Here is a 23,561-nt window from a genome sequence, read left to right as displayed (position 1 = left end):
CCTTAAATATATTTTTTGCATTCCTTATACATGATAACTCTTCGTACTCTCAGGGTCTATGAGGGTCTATGGGAGAGCACATACTATGAGAAATAAGCAGGAGGTATGACAGTTGTTAGAAGAGATAATTTTGTGTAGCTTTTAAGGTAATACTATGAGAGATCGTGGCCATGAAAGAATGTCTTGAAAAAGAGAATTATGTTACATAGAACATTTATTGAATCTCAAATCAGAAAATTTGTGCATCTCTTTTGCCAAAATTAGTTGAGCATTACCTCTGACAAGTGTTCATAACACAATAAGTTACATGCACTATTATAAATAAGTCTAGTCTCCCTGAACTTTCTTTCTCTTATTGCGTTAAATCAGATATATTTTGGGATTGGGATTGGGATGGTGGTGACAAAGGGATAAATGGCTTGCAGACTGTGAATGCACTAGCTTTAATACCCCGAGCCAGCTCCTGCCTGAACTTCTCTACACCCAGTGCATACATGCACATGTTACTTACAGAGCTGAGAACAATGAGCATGTTGGCTAACATTCGGACTATGCTCACCGGATGGAAGAAGTCGTAGCGGTTCACAGGGGGGATGGTGAGCCTCTCCACCACCTTTATGATCATCTTAGGTAACCAGTGTGCCAGGAAGGAGGCTGTGATTATAGAAAGAAGAATTATGGACCTTCTACGCCGGGTGGTTTCCAGGTCATTCTGGTCAGTATTGCCCTTCTTTAGACCCTGGCGCAGTTTGGTGGTATCAAAGATATGCCATACTGTTAGGCTATTGGTAAGCACCAATAAAACTAGGGGAATTATAATCCACACAGTTGTCTGGAAGTGGTCATAGATGGACAGAATAAAAATCTCATTCAGATCTTTCCGGATTGAACAAATTTCCAGGGAAGTGCCATTGAGGTCTTGAACTTGGGTAGGGACAGGAACATAGATCCAGAAAGTGGGCATAGCTATGAGGAAGGCCGCAGTGTAGACCCCAACTATCACTTGCTGGGTAGTCTTTACAGTACAGTACCTGAACTTCAGCTTCATACCACAGATAATGACATAGCGGTCAAAGGTGAAAGCCACGGTGAGCCAGGTGACCGAATAGACACATGTGAAGTATATCCAGTTGCTAATTCCACAAGAAGGAGGTGGCCACCATGTTGAGAGGTCTACATAGAAAAAGAAGATATCCCTGAAGACTGTGATCACCAGAAGCAGGAGGAAGTTTGCAATGGCCAGAGCCACCAGGTAGTAGATGATGGATTTGGACAAGCCCAGGTTTCCCTTGCAGAATACAGCAATTGTAATTAAACTAGCTGAAGAACAAAGAGAGAGAAATTAAAAAATATATTTTTAAATCTTTCCCTTTGCTGGCCAGCTCAGAGGCTTAGTGGCCCTTTCTCTTTCCCACATGTTGCTATGCAGAAAAATATGGGTTCAAATCCCAGACTATACTTCCACTTCCTGGGTCAATCAAAGTAAGAAATACTCATGCATCATACAATGGTGACACCCAGGGCCTGATTAACTAAGCTCCTTCCCCATAGACACAGGGAGAATAATTTGATATCAGGGTGCACTGATGTGCTTGTTGCATCTGTTTAATAAACGTAGCATATGCATTTTTGTGCTGGTATAAAATTAACTCCCCCAAAGCTACCATCCAATGTTCCGCCAGCTCCAAGACAGAAGTAACATTGCACGTGTATGTACCGTCCGTACCAGTAGGAATCAACACATATGTACGTGTTTTATAAGTGCCAATCCCACCCTGTTCTATCCACTCTTTTCCCCCAGGAGTGCCTACACATATATTTAGGGCTTCTGATGTTAGATTTTAACTGATAAAGATAGATAAAACACTCCCAATGCAAAAAAATAAATACAAATTAAAATAGTAGTTTGTTGGATAAATACTGGAAAAGCACCACTTCCTCTGGTACTCTGTAACCCCTCTCCTGGCTGTTCTTGTATCATCCACTCAGTTTTCGTGTCTTTTCTGTGCTGATGCCTCATAAGTGACACAAATGTACATATTTCATTCCTCTAGAAAAAGTACCAAGCAACAGTGCTTGTTGCATGAAAACAATGATAAACACTGATATTTTGTACCCTGAAAGAAGTCACATTTAGCTGGAAAATTTATAAACACCTAAATATATAAACACTAAAGAAAAGATGCCTATGTATATTGCATAAAAGCAGGCACTATCTGTTCCACACACTTATTTTATCTTGTAGAAGCTGGGGCAATTTTTATAAGCATCTATTTGACTGTGCAAAATGCTGTTTCCCAGGGGCAATGAAACACCTTTTTAGATGGAGGGGTATAACAAACCAACTTCTAGCCCCACCCCCAAGCTCTCTAGGTGCTGATGCTTTGTTGGACTAGAGCCCCAGCAGTGCTGCCAGATGGCAAAAAATGTTCCAACCCAAAAGTAGCCCAAAAATAGCACAATATAAATATTAAGAAGGTCAATATGAATATTGTAATCATCAGCAGCATAATCATAATCAGCAGCATAATCATAATCAGCAGCATCATAATTAGCACAATCAGATCCATAATCAGCATCATCATCATAATCATAATTAGAAAAAATTCATAATCCATCCATCCACCCACAAAACAAATGAAATCTTTAATTCCAGTCGGGTTAAACAATCAAGTGGAATGGAAGGCCTTTTTATAAAGGATTTGCCTTTCTATATATATATATACAAGGAGAGTAGTTTAACGATGCATTTTGAGAGTAACCAATTAAGAGGTAAAGTCCCCTTTAAAATTTAAGTGAAATCTGATTGGTTGACAAAGTCGGCGTTAGGTTTAAAACGTAGGTGCAATCTTAGAGGGTTGACAAGATGGACGCCTACATGTATATCAGGTATGGGTAAGGATTTATAGATAAGCAGATCCCCGAGTTCTCTCAGGAAAATTAATGCTGTTTACTTGATTACAGGGTGTTGTAGAAAACTTTGGGTTCAGCTCCTTAAGAAGCACCAAAGAAACAGGAGCTCCCTGTCGGGCATACCCATTAGTTCCACAGCAAACAGCAGCTAAGTACCAGTTTATTCTTATCATAAAATATGAAACAACAAGAAAAAAAAAGCTTTGAATAATGAGCGAAAATAAACAAGGTTTATGACTTACTAGTAAAAAAGGCCCGTTTCTGACACAAATGAAACGGGCGCTAGCAAGGTTTTCCTCGGAGTGTGTATGTTTTGGAGAGTGTATGTGAGAGTGGCTGTTTGAGAGTCAGAGTGAAAGTGTGAGTGTGTGTGTGTGAGAGAGAGAGTGAGTCTGGGTGTGAGTGTGTTTGTGAGAGAGTGTGTGTGTGAGAATGAGAGTGTGTGCAAGTGTGTATGTGAGACACAGTGTGAGAGAGAGTGTGTGTGTGTGGGCGAGAGAGAGAGTGTGTGTGAGACACAGATTCTCTGTGAGAGTGAGTGTATGAGACCAAGCGAGTGTGTGAGTGACTGTGTGGCACATAGAGAGTGAATGTGATACAGTGTGAGACAGAGTGTGTGAGAGTGAGAGTCAGAAAGACATTGTATATGAGAGAGAGAGTGTGAGCCCTGCCCTCCCAATCCATGCCCATCCATGCTCCTCTGTCACCTGCCCCCTCCATTCATCCTTTTCCAGCAATTCCCCTCTCTCCCTGAGCCCTGCCCTCCTAATCCATGCCCATCCATGCTCCTCTGTCACCTGTCCCCTCCATTCATCCCTATCCAGCAATTCCCCTCTCTCCCTGAGCCCTGCCCTGCAATCCATATCCATCCATGCCATCTGTCCCCTCCATTCATCCCTATCCAGCAATTCCCCTCTCCCTGTGCCCTGCCCTCCCAATCCATGCTCCTCTGTCACCTGCGCCCTCCATTCATCCCTATCCAGCAATTCCCCTTTCTCCCTGAGCCCTGCCCTGCAATCCATATCCATCCATGCCCATCTGTCCCCTCCATTCATCCCTATCCAGCAATTCCCCTCTCTCCCTGAGCCCTGCCCTCCCAATCCATGCCCATCCATGCTCCTCTGTCCCCTCCATTCATCCCTTTCCAGCAATTCCCCTCTCTCCCTGAGCCCTGCCCTCACAATCCATGCCCATCCATGCTCCTCTGTCACCTGCCCCCTCCATTCATCCCTATCCAGCAATTCCCCTCTCTCCCTGAGCCCTGCCCTGCAATCCATATCCATCCATGCCCATCTGTCCCCTCCATTCATCCCTATCCAGCAATTCCCCTCTCCCTGAGCCCTGCCCTCCCAATCCATGCCCATCCATGCTCCTCTGTCACCTGCCCCCTCCTTTCATCCCTATCCAGCAATTCCCCTCTCTCCCTGAGCCCTGCCCTGCGATCCATATCCATCCATGCCCATCTGTCCCCTCCATTCATCCCTATCCAGCAATTCCCCTCTCTCCCTGAGCCCTGCCCTCCCAATCCATGCTCCTCTGTCCCCTGCCCCCTCCATTCATCTCTTTCCAGCAATTCCCCTCTCTCCCTGAGCCCTGCCCTCCCAATCCATGCCCATCCATGCTCCTCTGTCCCCTGCCGCCTCCATTCAACCTTTTCCAGCAAGTCCCCTCTCTCCCTTCGCATCCATGCTGTCGTTTCTCCCCTGCCCTCCCGCTCCCATTGTTCAACTTTACTGGCCACCCTCTTCTCTCCCCCAACTTTTTTTTTTTTCTTCTTTTTAAATTTTCCTCCGTGGCGGTTCCGGCAGCGAAGCATCAGGGAAGGAGGCGGCGCTCTCGACGTCTAGCCTTCCCTTCGCTGTGTTCCGCCTTCTTCTGACGTCATCCTTGATGTCAGAAGAAGGCGGAACACAGCGAAGGGAAGGCTAGAGACGTCGGGAGCGCCGCCTCCTTCCCTGACGCTGCGCTGCCGGATTTTTTTTTTCCGCCCTCGACGTCATGACGTTTGACGCGAGGGCGGGGCAGAGACGGCTGGCTGGCTTGAAGGCTTCACACCACGAATCCACGAACCCTTCAGCCTGGGAGTGACGTCAGATGGCTTTAGAACGTTGTCCTCAGAACGTTGAGGGTGCGTTTTATTATATTAGAAGATGAGGATGCTCGCCAGCTGATTTACAAAAGAAAAAGTTAAATTTCAAAAGTAAATGCTGAGCAAAGCGGTCCACTCTTTGATAAGTAACAGTGAGGACCGAGTATCTGAAGTCTTTTCCTCTGGTGCGCATGATACCATAGTGAGAGATTTACTTGCAAGCGGTGGACTTATATCATATTCATTTGTAATTTTTTTGTGTGAGTCTCCACACAAGCATCGTCTGTAAAACTTAAATAAAAGGTAAATACTGCCCTCTCATGGTGAAACCCTATGAATGGGCTAAAAGTTTATACAGTCAAGTTTATACAGTCTTTGGGTATAAGATGTAATGATATACAACATTGAAAACACAGTCTGGTTATGTGCTGCTGAAAATCTGGGTATTACCTGGTCAATGAGAGATAACCGGGAAGGAGCCTCTCCTCCCTGGTCAGGACTGGCTTAACCTATGGACCACGTGAGGCACTGACTCAGGGTGCTAGTGATAAAAGTTGCCAAAATCCTGGTCTGGCAGCCCCCCTCTCAAAACCTCCCCCCTCCCAGTCTATCTTCACTTAGAGGGCACTGGCAGCAGCAGCAAGTCACACATGCTTCCTGTGCTGGATGCTAAGCCTTCCGCGTCCCACCCCCTCTGATACAACTTCCTTTTTCCAGTGGGGCAGTATAAGGCAGAAAGAAAGAAGGCTTCAGACTGGGAGCAGGTGGCTTGTGGGAATGGCTGCTGATGCCAGTGCCTCTAGGAGTTTGAAGGTAGATTGGGAAGAGGGTTGGGGTTGACAGAGAGGGGAGTTGCCAGACCCTGGTGGTGAGGAGGGAAGAGAGGGGGAAAGATAACACACTGGGGTTTTAGTGCCTTTTGCCATTAGTGTGGGTGGGGGTGGGGGGAGGAATTAAGAGAGGGAGGGTGTGGAAGGAGAGATACCAGATCATGCCAGTTATCTCAGGACACCACAGTTCCTTGAGCCAGTACTGAAACCATTTATCGCTTGCAGAATATCCTCCCCCTTATTTCCATATTTTTCCTATACTGGCTTTTGGGTCATAAGGCACATGGAAGCAGATTAGAGATAAACTTATATACAAACAAAACACAATAAAAGGAGGGGAAGGTAAGAAGAAATAAGTTCACCTCTCCAGTGTGCCCCTAGTCAACCTGGTCAAAGGAAAAAAATAGATTCTAAGTTTGCTTCTAAAACTGGCAAGGCAAGTCTCCAGATGCAGATCAAGAGACCTGGAGTTGCAGAGATCTGGAACAAAATAAGCAAATACTGAACAATGAATCAGACCTAGGCAAATGCATAAAGGGGTAGGGTGGTAGAGAACACTAAGATGAGCTTGGGAAGGAATGAGAGCTCTAGAGGGAATATATATACAGTAGTACCTCGGTTTTCGTTGATGTCGATTTTCGTCGGTTTCGGATTTCGTTGATTTTTTCGACGAGAAATTTGTCTCGGTTTTCGTTGGTTGCCTCGGATTTCATCGAAAAAGAAGGACATCCATCCCCCAATTTGTATCGGAAGATGGACGTCCTTCTCCCGATTTTGGCCGTCCTCACTAATTGCCTCGGTTTTCATCGGTTTCGGCTTTCGCCGATTGTTTTCAGACGGATTATCGACGTTTCACTGTATAGAATAAATTTATCTGCCAAATGGTTGGGTTGTTTGGTAGATAGGGCATGGTGTTCAAAGATTTTAAACATTGTTGGGTTGTTAATCAGCAGCCAATGAAGGTTGATAAGTAGATGGGTTAGAGTTGCATTTTTTAGAGACACAAGGGATCCTTTAACCAAGCTGCGGTAAAAGGGGGCCTGAGGTCGTGTTGGTACATAGACTGCTATGTGCCAAGGTCCCCTTTTACCGACTGTGGGAGTAAATGGCTGTAAGCTCCCAGGGCTAGAAAAATTTAAAAAAGTTCCTAGTACCAGAAATGGCATGCGGTGGAAGCCAGAACTACCGCCAGCCTTCTGAGTGAGCCCAGCAGTAGAGCTGATTTGCCATGTGCTATTGCTGTGGTAGCCCTACTTCGGCTTGATAAAAGGGCCCCTAAGTAACTATGGGGTCCTTTTACTAAGCCGCAGTAAAATGTGGACTGCGGTAGTGTAGGTGCGTGTATTGGGTGCGCACCGGGCCAGTTTTGACGGCATCTGCAAAAAAGGACTTTTGTTTTAATGGGATGGGAAAAGGGCATGCAGTAAAACTGAAACCGGCGTGTGTACAAAACCAGCCAAAGCCCTTAACGCCACCCACTGATCTAGTGGTAAAGGCTCACACACTACACACACGGTGAGCAGTCGGCATGCACCCACTGCCGATTACAGCCGGAAACGATGTGCGTGGGAGGAAATAACTAAATAAATCATCCAGGCGTTATGGGTGCATGCCAAATCTAAAATTACCGCCAGGGGGGTGCGGTAGCCTGGTGGTAGTCTCATTTCTGTGCACACTGCACATGCGTAGCGTCTAACACGCCTTTGGAAAAGGACCCCTTTGTCTATTTATTTACTTTTTAAATATCATTTATATCCCACACCATCTCCAAATTTGGGCGGGTTACAACAAAACATACACAGTAGAATAAAACAATAATAACATGATTTCAAAATCTAAAATAAATAAAACACAACTACAATACATCTAAACATACTGAAAATTATAATACGTAATCTAAAATAAACGTACAAACAAGATCAAATAAAATACATCTGAGTATACTGCCCAATTATACTACCAACTTCTCCTCCAGAAAAAAGCTTGGGAAAAAATGTACTTTGAATAATTTTTGCAGGGGTGTTTTGTATTAACTGCAATCTGAGGGAAACATGAAGAAGACTATTATTTAGAGAATTGCAGTAGTCTATCTGAATTTTAGGATCACAAAGGTTGACGTAATGTTTGATAGATATAATTCTTAATGCTAAAAAAGAGGATTTGGCTACTGAGGTTATTTGAGATGATATGATGAGCTGTTGTCATTATGAAATCTAAGGGGAACTAAAGATTTTTCTTTTTAAACTAAAGCAAACTATTCTAGTAAGAATCCATTAGAGATATAAATCTATACCCCTGTGGACAAGATGCAGTAGCAAGTCTACTGTTTTTCATTTTTGGTTATGAACCCTTCCTACTAACCCTCTCCATTCCCTATATGGTTCCCTAGTTCTCTTAATATCACTTATCCCAATCCTTTGCCTCCCACTCCAGTCCCATGCACTGACTGAAGATGTTAAAGAAATAGAAGCATCCTTAATATAAGGCATCAGAGATGGAGGAGACTGATATCTAGAAATCCACATGGCCTTAAATGGGATTAAGAGCCAATTTATGTTACATTTGGAAGGATTAAGAGCCAATTTATGTTATTTGGATTTAGGTCATGCCTTTCCAGTAGAAGTCCATGATTAGTTATATTCAGCTTCAGTAGGTATTTTCCCTGTTCTCTGAGAACTTACAATCTATGTTTGTACCTGAGGAGGGTTAAGGGGCCCTTTTACAAAGCCATGGTAGGGCTAGTGTGGCAATAGTGCATGGAAAATTGGCCCTACCGCTGGGCTGCCAGAGGAGCCTGGCAGTAGTTCCGTTGTGTGCCATGTGCCATTTCCAGTGCTTGGAAATTATTTTTATTTTTTCAGCATTGGGGCTTACCAGATGGTAATCGGGTTAGCACAGGAGCCCTTACCGCCTCCTAAATAAGAGGCGGTAAGGGCTTCCCCAGGAAATGGCCACACAGCAAGTTCTTAATTTGCCGCATGGTCATTTCCTTTTTTTTGTTTAAACTCCTTTTACCCGCTGTGGTAAAAGAGGGCCTTGGAGCAAGGCAAATCCATGTGCCGATGCCATTGCAGGACCCCTTTTACCGCAGCTTCATAAAAGGACCCCTAAGTGACTTGCCCAAGATCATAAGGAGCAGAGCAGGATTCAAACTGGGCTTCTCTGGCTGTCAACTGAGCCCCTCTAACCACTAGGCAACTCTTCTACTAAGCCAGTCAGGAACTGCAGAGACACATGAGCTAATGAAAGACATGGTGTTGGTATTATAATAAAGAGCAAGAATTTGGATATCATCTGGATAATATGGTGCTTGTTTTAGAAGTCCCATTCATGATTTAGATGTAAAATCCAGCTATGAAAAAATGTTTATATAAGAGAATTCAAATGTCTAAATGGCTAAAACCTCCATCTGTGAGGGAGCATGGTTTGGGCAGGACTAGGATGTGATTAGGGCAGGACAAAAACATAAACATGCATCCCCCATTTCAGAAGAGGAGGGTATATCTATGACCCCTGAGATCAATGCTGTGAGGTAGATCTGCTCCCAGGGACGTCTAAGGTGTCAAAAAGCACCGTGGGTGTCTGTGATGACTATTACATGGATTGGTACTGTGCACTAATTGTCAGGACTGCTAATAATGCAGCTCTACTCACTAAGGTGTTGGTGAATCTGGTAGCACAGGAAAGGCCCAAACATATAACACCCTTATTTGCAAGGTTGAATCCAAGCAGTAGTACTGTGAGAATACCACTAGGGGACCAGTGCTGCCATTTTGACACTCGGAGTCACATGAGATAGGAACAGAATGGATTAAGAGGAGGAGTAGCCTAGTGGTTAGTGCAGCAGACCTTAATCCTGGGGAACTGGGTTCAATTCCCACTGCAGCTCCTTGTGACTCTGGGCAAGTCACCTAACCCTCTGTTGTCCCAGGTACAAAATAAGTACCTGCATATAATATGTAAACCACCTTGTAACCACAGAAAGGCAGTATATCAAGTCCCATCCCCTTTCCTCAGTACAGAGATGAGCAAAAGGACCACAGAAATTAACCCTTAGCCTTACAAAACTACCTCACCAACCACCCAGTTATAAAAGCCCACCTTCTATACTAACCAACCCAGTGCATTTTTTCTTGCGAAAAAGGTGCCGGTACTCAAATGCCGGGCCACCCTTCAGGGGTGGGGTGATCACTGAGGGACCCACCCCACAATATTCAAGCCCCCTGCAAACGGTCACAGAATCTATGACAAGGCAGAATTGGTGTGTAGAGCCTGAGCTCTTTCATTAAAACATGGGGTCCATGGGTCAATTTTAGCAGACAATGGAAAAGGTGCCGGTACTCAGTACCCCCAAGTACCCCCTCAAAAAAAACCCTGAACCAACCTAACACCTTCCTTCTCGCTTCTTACTTAATCTTTGGACATTACCTATTGTATCTGATATCCTGGAATGACTATGAGGCATATTTTCAAAGCACTTTGGGAGGCTAAGTTCCATAGGTTTCTATGGAACTTTGGGAGGCTAAGTGCTTTGAAAATATGCCTCTATGTCATAACAAAACTCTGTAAGCCACATTGAGCCTGCAAATAGGTGGGAAAATGTGGGATACAAATGCAATAAATAAATAAATAAATAAATAAATAAGCTATCTCAGATATGTCCACTACACCACACCACCATGGAGTACTCCCAGGTAAGCCCCTGGGGTGGCTGAAGGATCCTGAGAGGGTCAAGTTGGGCTATTTGGGAGAGGCAGAGGGAAGTGCTTCATAGAGGATCCTGGGGACTCAAAGGTAGAATTTTGGCATTTATGTGGGCATTTGTGTACATTCATGCATAAATGCACAAAGCTGTTGGTGCTTATTTTATAGAATTGCCCCTTATATGCCAAAAAATCTTTTCAAGTGTACTGCATGACATCTCTATGCATTATTGTGGACTCTATTAATTGCTCTATTTTTATTCACAGCAATAAGCTGCTGCATAGAAAGATCTTCTTGAAACAGTGGTTGTGAAATACTGTGTCAGGGAATATCAGCTTGATGTCTGCAGCTATCGGGAAGCACTAACAGATAAGTGTTCTCATTTTGAATATTGATGGACTTGATTTGATGTTCTTACTGATTAAACTAGATAATATTTGAAGAACATGACTCAGAGATGCGTGGCACGAATGTAAATATTTCAGTAAAGATCAGCATGACTCTGACTATCCACAGAAACCTCTTGTGCTCTTGACTATAAACATTATGGGCCCAATGGATATGCTATTTTTGAGTCTTTTTTGAAGATTTTTTGAACTTTTGAATTAAGTGGGCAATTAAAAATAATTATTCTTCACACTGAACCCTTTGGTGTTCTCCATATGGAAGGTGATCACCATCAGCATTTGTAGCTTGAGGATCTCCAGGACTGTTGACTCATGAAGAAAATACCTCACACATCAGAAAGTAATCTCCATTTATTCAGATTAGTGCAACAGATAAATGTCTAAGGGATTCTTTTACCAAGCTGTGATAAGCACTAAACTTATGTTGTTAGTGTTATATTCCCCTCAACACCTTTAAATAAGTTCAGAGTGGATTACAATATAAGATAAAACCAGTCAACCAGGCTGGGATCTTACAATATCAAGAAAAATTGCAACACAATGAATGACTGCCCGATATCTTAATTAGAAAGTACATACCTTCTAAATACATTTATCTTCAACATTTTACGGAAAATTAAGTAATTTTGTTGGCATTTCACCAAAGTAGGTAAAGAACTCCAAACTTGAGATGACTGGTAAGAGACTAAAACTGTAGAATATTTCTTCTGCAGCTTAAAATGATGTATCGTGGGGTGCAATGAGGTGTCCCATGGTGAGTTGCAAATGTGGGTGTGCTACTCATGTGTGATAAAATATTTTAAAAATTTTGTTAGTTGAGGGGGGGGTGTCTGAGGGTGGAGAGTGTCTGGGAATGGAGAGTAAGCGTTTACATTACCGCATGCTAACTGATAGGCACAGGATTAATGCATGAGTCCTTACCGTCTACAAAATAAGTGGCAGTAAGGTCTCACACACTCATTTTAGCACATGGCCATTAAATCGGAAAATGGAAAATTGGCCATTTTCCAGCCACGGTGTGTGCAGGAAAGACCCGCGTAAGGGTGCACTAAGGCCACTTTTTGCAGCAACTTTGTGAAAGGGCCCCTAATGGACCAGATCAGCTTGAGACTCTATCTACCAGGGAATCTCTGCTCTGCCAGAGCCCCAGCTGTAGAGGGAGATGGAGAGCCATCCACAAACTTAGACCTGGCTCTTTCCTAGGCTAGCAATACAGTGGCTTCCTAGTCACTGAAGCAGAGGTTAGGAAGGCAACATTCCAGGTTTTTTATGTCATCTGTAATTACTTTAAAGTTCCATCCAAAAGGCCACAGAGGACTGCTATCTGCTCTGTCCTGGCTAGGTTCTACTTTGTATTTTTCAGCTACAGAGTTGCTGCCAGAGCTTTTGACAGCAGAGGAAGATAATGTGGTGTTGAGCTTCCTAGAACATGAAAAATAAATGTCCCAGAAGACCCTGACTGTCCAGAGGGAACAGAAGGAGAGTAAACCCCATCCTACCAGTCTTGGAGCTGATAGAGGAGGAGTATCCAGAAAGTGAAGAACAGGAGAACCAGCCATTAACGTTAAACCAGCAACTGAATGAGGAGCCTTACACTGAGAAGCCAGAAGAACAGCAGGTGCAAAAGACCAAACGTCCAAGCACCATGTTGGACCTGCCAATGCCAAAGACTCCATTTTTTGTGGGTCCTACTACTACTACTACTATTTAGCATTTCTATAGCGCTACAAGGCATACGCAGCGCTGCGCAAACATAGACGAAAGACAGTCCCTGCTCAAAGAGCTTACAATCTAATAGAAAAAAAAAAATAAAGTAAGTAAATCAAATCAATTAATGTGAACGGGAGGGAAGAGAGAAGGGTAGGTGGAGGCGAGTGGTTACAAGTGGTTACGAGTCAAAAGCAATGTTAAAGAGGTGGGCTTTCAGTCTAGATTTAAAGGTGGCCAAGGATGGGGCAAGACGTAGGGGCTCAGGAAGTTTATTCCAGGCGTAGGGTGCAGCGAGACAGAAAGCGCGAAGTCTGGAGTTGGCAGTAGTGGAGAAGGGAACAGATAAGAAGGATTTATCCATGGAGCGGAGTGCACGGGAAGGGGTGTAGGGAAGGACGAGTGTGGAGAGATACTGGGGAGCAGCAGAGTGAATACATTTATAGGTCAGTAGAAGAAGTTTGAACAGGATGCGAAAACGGATAGGGAGCCAGTGAAGGGTCTTGAGGAGAGGGGTAGTATGAGTAAAGCGACCCTGGCGGAAGATGAGACGGGCAGCAGAGTTTTGAACCGACTGGAGAGGGGAGAGGTGACTAAGTGGGAGGCCAGCAAGAAGCAGATTGCAGTAGTCTAAACGAGAGGTGACAAGGGTGTGGATGAGGGTTTTGGTATGCTGTCCTCTTTCTCTCCAAATCTCAGTTCATCAGAAAGTGTGATTATTGAAGGGCAGGAACACCTCAGGGTGACCATCCAACAGATCTTTGAAATCCTCACTTGCAATATCTGACTGTTTAGCAGTAAGGTGTGACAGGGCTAGAAACCAGTGCATTGAAGAGAGGTGTTGGCAGGAATCAGCTATAGGTCTTCCCTCAGGGAGAAATACTGTGGTAATGAGTCAGCAAAGCTTAATTAGACTACATTGGAACTTCAGAAAGAGAGTAGTCCTGAGCTCTTCATGGCTAAGGCCAGCTGAAAGACACTGCAAATTAAGGGCCACTTTTACAAAGCCATGGTAGGGCTACTGCAGCAAAGGCACGTAGGAATTGGCCCTACTGCTGGGCTATTGCAGGAGCCTGGCAGTAGCTCAAGCATGTGCCGTGCAACATTTCCAGTGCTGGGAATTTTTTTTTTTTTTTAGCGCCAGGTTAGTGCAGGAGCTCTCTGACCGCTTCCTAAATAGGAGGTGGTATGGGCTCCCCCAGGAAATAGCCGCATGGCAAGTGTTTAACTTACTGTGCAGCCTTTTCCTTTAAAAAAAAAAAAAAGCATTTTACTTGCTGCAGGTAGCCTCGGTCTGGAGCAAATCCACACACTGACGCCAATGCATGGCCCTTTTTCCACCACTTGGTAAAAGGACCCCTAAAACAGTTTGAAAGGTAAATCTGTTCTGTTTAAAGCTGGATAACTATGGTCATGGCATGATTTTCTGCCCTTCTTTCTCCCTTCTCTCTGTTCTTTCTTCACTCCGTGGTGTGCCTTCCTTCTCCCAATCCCTTTTCTTTTTTTTCCTTCCTCTTCTATTTTTTTTCTTCTAAGTTTTTAGGCTTTTTTCAAATTGTTTTTTTTTTGTTTGTTTTTTGTAAATCACATTGAAGCCTATGTTAAGCTGCATGCGGTATATCAAGTATGTGAAATAAACAAATAAATAAATCCCAGGGTAATCACAAAGAAAAAATGGAGGGAAGAAAGGGCCATAATATTGGCAAATGTGACTCCAAGATTCATGGAGAACAGGAATATCTCACTTCTTCTGTACAGACCAATTGCTAGACTTGCTATTGACATCAACATGGCCTGAGAGTGGAACTGGTGCAGAGAGAAGCAAGAATAGGAAACTGTATGTGAAACCAGAGGAGTTATACTGGCCTGCCAGAGGAAGGTTAAGGGTCAAGGAATACTGACTGCTGGAGGACTGTAAAGCTCCCAATCATAAAACAGCAATCCATTGTGCATGAAGTTTAAAGCACAGGGCCAGCACTGTGCTGAAGTTAGGTTAGCGCACCCCTATATTTTGTTTAAAAAAAATTCATTTTTTATTGCTATGTTAAAATAGTATTTAAAAAATGCAAAAGAACACAAATTCAACTTAAAGCCCTTTATCCTCCACCCTTTAAGGCATTGCCTATCCAACTGTTACACTTGTGGTGGAATGTGTGAGCCCTCCAAAACCCACCAAAAAGCTACTGGACCCACATATAGGTGACACCTGCAGCTATAAGGGCTGTAGTGGTGTACAGTTGGGTACAGTAGCTTTTTGGTGGGTTTTGGGGGGGGGGGGCTTTCCATACAATTTAAGGGAGCAATGGTAAAATATGTACCTGGGAGCCTTTTCGTGAAGTCCACTGAAGTGCCCTCTAGAGTGCCCCATTGCTCTTCTGGGATGTCTGTGTGGCCAGTCTATTAAGCATTTTGGTCCTCTTATATCCCAATCGCTTGATTTTATGGACATTTTGAGCAAAATATTCAAAGTCGAACTTAGATATCATATCGAAAATGCCCCTCCACATGATGTCCTATTATGGATGTTTTTTCTCAGTACTTTAAGTTCTTCTGCTATATAAAGCTTGAATGTAAAAATGAGGCCTTTCCTGTATTGTCTAGTGCAGTGTAAATGTATTGTAATTATTTTGAAATGTTATTGATGCTGTGAATGATGGTACGATTTTTGACACATTTGTACACATAAGAGACCCATTTTCAAAACAGGAAAACATCCAAAAAGCGGCACAAAGCAGCAGATGGACCTTTTTTTGCCAAAACATCCAAATCGCTATTTTCAAAACCCACTTTAGGCAGTTTTCTATGCAGTTCGTATGCAGTGTGTCCAAATCACAAGTATTGGGGCCGGGATCTGGGTGTTCCCCAAACTTGGAGGTTTTTCTGCCATAATGGAACAAAGCAAAGACGTCCAGGGCTAAAAGTTAGATGTTTTGGTCTAGACCTGTTTTAATCACAACTAAGTCACAAAAAGGTGCAATAAATGACCACTGGATGGATTAAGGCATGGCCTCCCCCTTACTCCCCCAGTGTTCACTGATCCCCTTCCAGCACCCAAAGATGTGAAAGAAACAGTACATACCAGTCTCTAGGAGAGTAAGCTAGTCCTATTAGAGCATCTCACCATTACTCCCCTAGTCTTTGTACTTCCACTGCTTTGTCACCCGCTGATCACCATTCATATCTCCCTGTCCCTCATCCTCTCAGCCCTCCCTGTTTCTCACCTAACCCACCCCTTCCTCATCCTTTCAGACTGTCACTGAAATACTTTGATGTTTCACTTATATATGCTGTTACTTATCAAATTTTGCTTATTTCTGATCTGACGAAGAAGGGCTACCTTCGAAAGCTAATCAAAAAATGTATTGTTAGTCCAATAAAAAAGGTATCATCTTATTTTCTTTTCTATGTTTTATTTTATTCTATTTCTATTGATTACCTGACAAACAAAAAAGTAACACTGGGCCTTCAAGAAAGAGATAATAGCCGTCCTTTATTGTGAAAATGACCCGACATGGGCCGTGTTTCGGCGCACAAGCGCCTGCCTCAGGGGTCAAATTATATCTTCACGGTGTGTAAACTGGGATTTTCAAACAATCCTGATAGATTACGAGCTACCGCTGAACGTTCATCAAGCAAGCCAAGTGCTGTCTATTTGAAAACCGCCAAAAAAAAAAAACAGTAAAAAAATTGAGACACTTCTACTTGTTCTACAGCACTCAGGATTTTGTAGACCTCAATCATATCTCTCCTCAGCCATTTCTTTTCTAACCTGAAGAGCTCTAAACTCTTTAGCCTTTCCTCATATGAGAGTATTTGCATCCCCTTTATCATTTTGGTCTGTTCTAAATCTTCTTTGCAAAGTTTACAAATATTAATTCAGAACACGGCTGCCAGACTAATTTATTCTTTGACAAAATGTTTGAATAAATTTGTTGGAGTTACAGTGTCTGCTGGTGGGAGCTGCGGGTACAGTTTAAATTAAGGATTTTAGTTTTTAGGATCTTGCACGGTGAGGCTCCTTACTCTCTAGTGAAACTGGTAAATATCTCTACTATTTATAAATCTGGTCACTTAAAGGAATAATATTTATTATATTACCCGCCAATGCACAATGTCAGATATAAGAAACAGTTGTCTACTTCCATCTCTTATAAAGCAGTAACTTTCTGGAATTCATTACTAGTAGAACTTCGAATGATACATAATTATTTATTTTTCAGGAAATCGTTAAAAACTGTCTGTCTTATTTCAGAAATATTTTAATGATTATTTACTGGGGGTTTTTAAAATTCATTTTTGTTGCGGGTGTTTTTTGAGGGGCTACTGAGTACCGGCACCTTTTCCATTGTCTGCTAAAATTGACCCAAGGACCCCAAGTTTTAGTGAAAGAGCTCAGGCTCTATACACCAAGTTTGCCTTGTCATAGATTCTGTGACTGGTTGCAGGGGGCCTGGCTATTGTAGGATGGGTCCCTCAGTGATCACCCCACCACTGAAGGGTGGCCTAGCATTTGAGTACCGGCACCTTTTTTGCTAGAAAAATCACACTGTTTATGTGTATTGTATTTGTAAATGCGACAGATTTGTACTCTCTCACTCTTGAATTTGTGACCCTCTTAGAAGTAGTAATGGTGTTACCGGGATATAAGTCCAGTGTAAAGTAAAGTAAAGCTCTTCTTTGAACCTTTTCTAATTCTGCTATATCTTTTTTTGAGAAATGGTTACCAGAATTGAACGCAATACTCAAGGTGAGGCTGCACAGGTGCATAGGTTCAGAGCAAGAAAAAAGATTTTTTTTTCCTTTTTGAAACAATAACAGAGAAACAGAACAGAAATGCACAGATCAGAACACAAAGATAAGGCGGAGAGAATGCAGAAATTTGACTTATCTCCAGATAGTAAGGCTCCAACAGAAAGGCAGGTCTCAAAGACCACGTTAGGCCTTAGTTTCTCTATTTTAGAAGGCTAGTCACACCTCTGCTTTTCAAACCTGCCTACAAGAGACCAGGTGGCTTAGCTATGGGCAGTGCATATTTTCTAGCGAAAAAGGTGCCGGTACTCAAATGCCAGGCCACCCTTCAGGGGGTGGGGTGATCACTAAGAGACCCACCCCACAATAGCCAGGCCCCCAGCAACCAGTCACAGAATCTATGACAAGGCAGAATTGGTGTGTAGAGCTTCAGCTTTTTCATTAAAACTTGGGGACCATGGGTCAATTTTAGCAGACAATGGAAGAGGTGCCGGTACTCAGTACCCCCAAGTACCCCCTCAAAAAAAGCCCTGGCTATGGGTAGAGAAAAGGTGGGGGTGGGAGTGGGAGGGGCAGGAGGCTAGTGCAAAATACTTTAAGGAATACAAGTAAGCAGGTAAACTACAGATAAATATCTAAATTTCTACCAAGGCCATTCTGTCTGGTTGCTACGCCTTGCAGCGCATATTGCACCAGCGCTTTAATGGGTTTTTTCCCCATTTATACACTCTACCAAGCTCACTTATCTGAACCGCTATGACCCCTGAGGAAGGCATTATGCCGAAACACGGCCCGTGTAGGGTCTTTTGGGTCAGCTTGTTTTGGCAAATGGATGCTCTTGCTTCTTGTTTGCCTTGGTCATTTGGAACTTCCCTCACTTTCACCCGTGTTGTTTTTGTTTGAAGGCAAAAGAGAACTCAGAAACCCTTAAGATAAATATCCTATGGTACAACCAGCAATGATTTAAGCTGGTGTCCTGTTTATACCATCGGACTCAAAACTCCTTTTTTGAATATTATTTTTGCTGTGCCACCATTCACTGTGCATAAAAATTCATAAAATAAAGCACCACAATGAATATGTATGATGTCCTACCTGCATTCTATGCAAATCTATCTCATGCATAATAATTGCAGATTTCCTCAAAACCTGACTGGCTAGGTGTGTCCCGAGTACTGGGTTGAGAACCCTTGCAGTAAACATATTGGGGCTGATATTCAGACTACGGTAGGTAGCTGGGCTGCCTCCTGAAGTTGGCACGATCCTAGATATTCAATGCCGGGCTGTTTCTGGTGACCAGCATTGAATATTCAGGTGTTTTGGCCGGTTTCAACTTAACTGGCCAAGTTGATATTCAGTGCTGGCCAGTTAAGTTTAAACTGGCCAAAGCGAGATATTTCGGCAGCATAATTTGGCCACCAAACTTAGCCAGCGATGCGCTGAATATCGGCAGATAGCTGGCTGTCTCCCACTGAATATCACCAAATAGCCAGTTAAGTGCCATTTGGCTTCTGGCTGGTAAAATGGTTTTAAATATCGTTCAGATTAGCCAAATATGTACAACAGCACTTTTACACAAAGTACACCAGATAAAGATATCCACCTCAACTGAAACTACAAACCTGGAATGCCCAAGTCATCACCTCTTGTTTACCTGCATAAAGTTTGTCCAACCCAGCTAGTCAATGGGAGATTTAGAAAACCAAATTAGTTTGAGTAACTCCTAAAGTTATTCAAATAAATCTTCTGAATATTGATCCCTATTCTGTAAGGTATTTATATTCACAGTTTTAATAATTATGCATGGATCTGAGAAAATACTGTAACTGGCTACTGAAATACAATTGAGCTACTTGCCAGGGGAAAGGGTAGGGAAGTATTCTTCAGTGTGACTAAGGGCCCTGTTTACTAAGCCGCTTTATAGGCGCGCTAACATTTTTAAACCGCGTTACCATGTACACGTGTTAACAGTGTATGTGCCTACAATAATCCTATAGGTGCCTACACGGTTAGCATGCACGCTAATTGTAGGTGCGTTAAAAATGCTAATGCACCTTTGTAAACAGGGCCCTATGTTACAATTCCAAAACACTGGGAAAATATTCAACTCTCGGAAGTTTGTCTACCTCAGTGAGCATTAGAGGTATATGAGTACCTATCAGCACCACAAATTTTTCAGCCATGTACCAATAGCTGCTTTATGGTGAACCCTGCCACCACTGTCAAGGTATAAAACAAGCCAAACAAAAACACAAAAAAGCTGAAGTACCCTCTTTGCAAAATCCAACCAAGGAGAAACAGCAGAACAAAAAGGGGAATGACCAGAGAAGTACCAACCAAAGAATATTGATTAAAAATCACTTAAACATACAGTCCTTAGAGATCTATAAAAGTAATAAAAAATGTAATATCAAGACTCGAGGCAGTCCTGAGTTTTGGCACGCAGTGCGCCTGCCTCAGGAGTCTCAATTTCAATTAGACTTGTAAATCCCTTGTACTGTTTGGAAACAGATATAAACACAACACCATCAAACAGCCAACCACAATATGACACTAACTGTTGAAAGTAACACAGCTGATGTACAAACTGAGCACTTCATTTTAGCAGCAGAAACCAAAAACTACACCCAGCAGTTGGTGTCATTTTGCCGCCACAGCCCATATTGTGGTTGGCTGTTTGATGGTGTTGTGTTTATATTTGTTTTTAAATAGTACAAGGGATTTTCAAGTCCAGTTGAAGTTGAGACTCCTGAGGCAGGTGTACAGTGCGTAGAAACACAGGACTGCGTCGACTCTTCATAAAATATTTTTAATGAATTTTATAGATCTCTATGGACTGTATGTTTTTTTTAATGTGATTTTTAATAAATATCCCTTGGAAGGTATGAAACAAGCCAGACACTATCTTGAGGAAACAGATGCAAACCCACACAGACTGCATACAGTAGATATGGCAAGAGATGATAAATTCTCAGGAAGTTCTCTTGTAGACTATTCCACAATGAAAATTCAAGAACACTTTTGGGATGTAGAGTTTAAATGGAATTTCTCATTCACTTCAGGAGAAACTACAACAGTTTCCTTGTCAAAGTATTGGACATATTACTTAGCTCTGAAGAACAAAAAGTGCAGTTCTGATTTTTTAAAGTAGGAAAACTATGCACTTTTAAAAAATACTGTATGTACTGCTAAAATGCTTATATAAACTGTACATTTGGAAAAAGCCTCTGTGTACATAAGCTACTCTTTCCTTGCTTGCCTAGTGGTGTGTATGTCTTTGCTTTGTCCTTGATTAACTAATGCATTCTTGTATCCCACTGTTATCCAAAAACAGGTTTCAGTTCAAAGTGGCTTACAATTTATATGTTGGTGAAGTTACAATCGTTTTTTACAATTAGAACATGGAGGAGACATCTGAAGCTTATGCAGTTAACTGTAGAATGTTTTTCAGTTCTTTTCTGAATTGAAGATAGTTAGTGATGTTTCTTGTGGCTTTTGGTACTGAGTTCCACCATTTGGAAGCCAGGTATCTTAATCCTGCTGCATAGATGGTTTTGTAGGTTATGTTTCTGCAGTTGGGTAGATGAAGAAGTAATAGCTGTGAGCATCTACACACTGCCTATGAACGCTATTCCCTTCATTCTACTGTATATATGACACTCAAAATTGCGTCCATAAATGTGGTCATGCACCCAGTTTGCGTGTGCGATTTTAATTGAACAACAAGCCAATTAACCCCAATAATTGGGCACCAATCAATTACTGGCGCAAATTGGCAACAATTAAAATTTACGTGCACATCTTTTAGTCACTATTCTATAAATACGCGTACGCAAATGTTTACATGCGGATCCAAAATGGGCAGGTCAAGGGCATTCCTGGAATTTTGCGCAGTGTTATAGAATTGGGAAGATCTGCGCCTAAATTAGGCACAAGGATTTACATAGGGTTTCACATGGTGTAAATCCTCGCTCCCACAACTGGACGTGGATCTCGGTGCTGGGATTCTATAAACGGCGTCCAACTTGAAATGCCATTTATAGAATAGTGCTTAGCTATTGGGCTTCATCTACAGAATTGGGTCCTATATGGGGAATAATCTTATATTTTGCTTTTCACATTGTTTCTTTCCTTTTCAGATGCTGAACAGGACTTCAAGTAGCATTACACATTTAAATCTTGTGGGGCTAATTAAAAGGCCCTTTTACAAAGGCATGGCAGACTCTACATCAGGGGTGTAGCTATGTGGGACCACGGGGGCATGGGCCCCCATGGATTTGGCCCCCTGCCGCCAACCCCTTCAACCCCCTCCTGCCACCAACCCTCCCCCGCCGCCATCGGGTACCTTTGCTGGCGGGGGTCCCCAACCCCTGCCAGCCGAGGTCCTCTTCTCTGGCACGGCCGCGTTGCTGACCTGCAAGGGCAGGCTTCTGTTTCTGTGAGTCTGAAATCTCCGTGTGTCCATTTAAGCCAGTGAAAAGCTGATGCAAATCCCTGCATGTAGATTTATGTGCACGGGCCAATATTTTATAACAACCTGTGTAGATTTTGGAACACCCATGAAATGCCCATTTCCACCTCCCTAACTATGCACCTTTTTGCCTGCGTGAATTATAATATAGGTGCAATACATTACAGAATACACTTAGCAATATAGGCAAGCAAATTCTAATTTTTGCCAATTAGGCTCGTTATTGCTTGTTAAGAGCTGTTAACAACGCTTAACAGCTTGTTAAAACAATTAATCTACACGTGTAGTTATAAAATACACCTAGATTTACTCACAGAATCGCATGTAACTCTAGGCACATTATATAGAATCCAGGGGGTTAATGGCTAATGATCCAGGAGACATGATACTTTTTTAGTAACATCATCATCATCATCTCAATTCCGTATAAGTACTGCATTCCTGAAAGGACATCTGTCACCTAGTTCCCACTACTGCACTTCTGCAGGCATCACTTACAAGCATCATGTTAAAAGTACAATAAAGGGGGCACAGGTGTTTTTTTTTTAAACAGATATTTCCAAAATCCCAGCCTTCTGTGATAAGTGATTACAGTCTGTACTTGTAGTGACACCCTTCACAAACAAAATGCCCAGTGTTTGCCCGCTGGACATGCAAAACTTTCAAGATGTTTGAAGTTACAACAAACATAGGCACTTTGCACAGCATACAGCAAAACCTGAAGGTTTGAATATGTCATCTGAGTCTTGAAAAGGGGAACTTACAGACATGACCTACTATTTTGCATGACAAGAATATGCCTTTGTCAAGGTTCATGAAGAGGTGAGGATACCTCTGGTTTCCTTGATGCACCAGAAATTAAGATAACTGGAAGACAGGATTTTAATTTTAGGCAGTACCTCCGTATATGCCTCTCCAACTTTTAGAGAAATGGCCCAGTTAGAAGTAGCACAAATGACATAGAATTCTGGCGACTGACAGAAAAAGTTTGAGGCATAAGCTTTCAATTGTTTAAAAAAGCAAACAAACCTTAGTTATTGTACAAAGAATACAAAAAAAGGGCTTATGTTTGTTTGCAAGGATGTGCACAAGCTCACTCACCAGGCAGCCCAAACACTGACATGATGGGATAGAACAGTCGTTGCACAGTTCTGATCCAGGGCTCCTCCATCTTCAGACAGAACTGACATAGAGGACACCTTCCAGCTGTTTAATTTATCTCTCTGCCTGTCACTATATACCACAGCACTTTTGGGTGGCTTTTTACTTTCCCTTGGCTTTGATTGGCTGACTACAGTGGGAGGAGCTATTCCTACTGACAACTGGGCACTGGTACTCTTGCAGTAGCCCTTTAGGCTGAACTCTTGGGTTTTTATTCAGAATCACTGCTCTGGCTGTAAACAGGCAGCTTTGTTTTCCCGATGTGTTTGTGAGGATCAACACAAGTTCACTACACTAAGCATATCCCTAATTTGTAAACTTCTCTCTAGAAATAAAACAAAATAAAACATGGAACAGAAAATGAGATGATACCTTTTTTATTGGACATAACTTAATACATTTCTTGATTAGCTTTCAAAGGCTGCCCTTCTGTTCTTCATCAGATCGGAAATAAGCAAATGTTGGTAGATAGAGGAGGAGTGGCCTAGTGGTTAGGGTGGTGGACTTTGGTCCTGGGGAACTGAGGAACT

General features: G+C 42.6%; 1 protein-coding gene across 1 annotated transcript; it reads right to left on the bottom strand.

Moving 5' to 3' along the window:
- Window positions 1-352: 352 nt before the first annotated feature.
- Window positions 353-23,041, bottom strand: LOC115464766 (probable G-protein coupled receptor 139). Its single transcript, XM_030195119.1, has 2 exons — window positions 22,972-23,041; window positions 353-1,320 (listed from the first exon to the last, which is right to left on the bottom strand). Exons 1-2 carry the CDS (start codon window positions 23,039-23,041, stop codon window positions 353-355), a joined length of 1,038 nt encoding a protein of 345 aa, XP_030050979.1.
- Window positions 23,042-23,561: the final 520 nt, after the last annotated feature.

The sequence above is a fragment of the Microcaecilia unicolor genome, chromosome 3 (genome assembly GCF_901765095.1).
Source record: "Microcaecilia unicolor chromosome 3, aMicUni1.1, whole genome shotgun sequence".
Taxonomy (NCBI): domain Eukaryota; kingdom Metazoa; phylum Chordata; class Amphibia; order Gymnophiona; family Siphonopidae; genus Microcaecilia; species Microcaecilia unicolor.
Note: the sequence above shows the minus strand (reverse complement) of the source record. Positions and strands in the feature narration are given on the sequence as shown.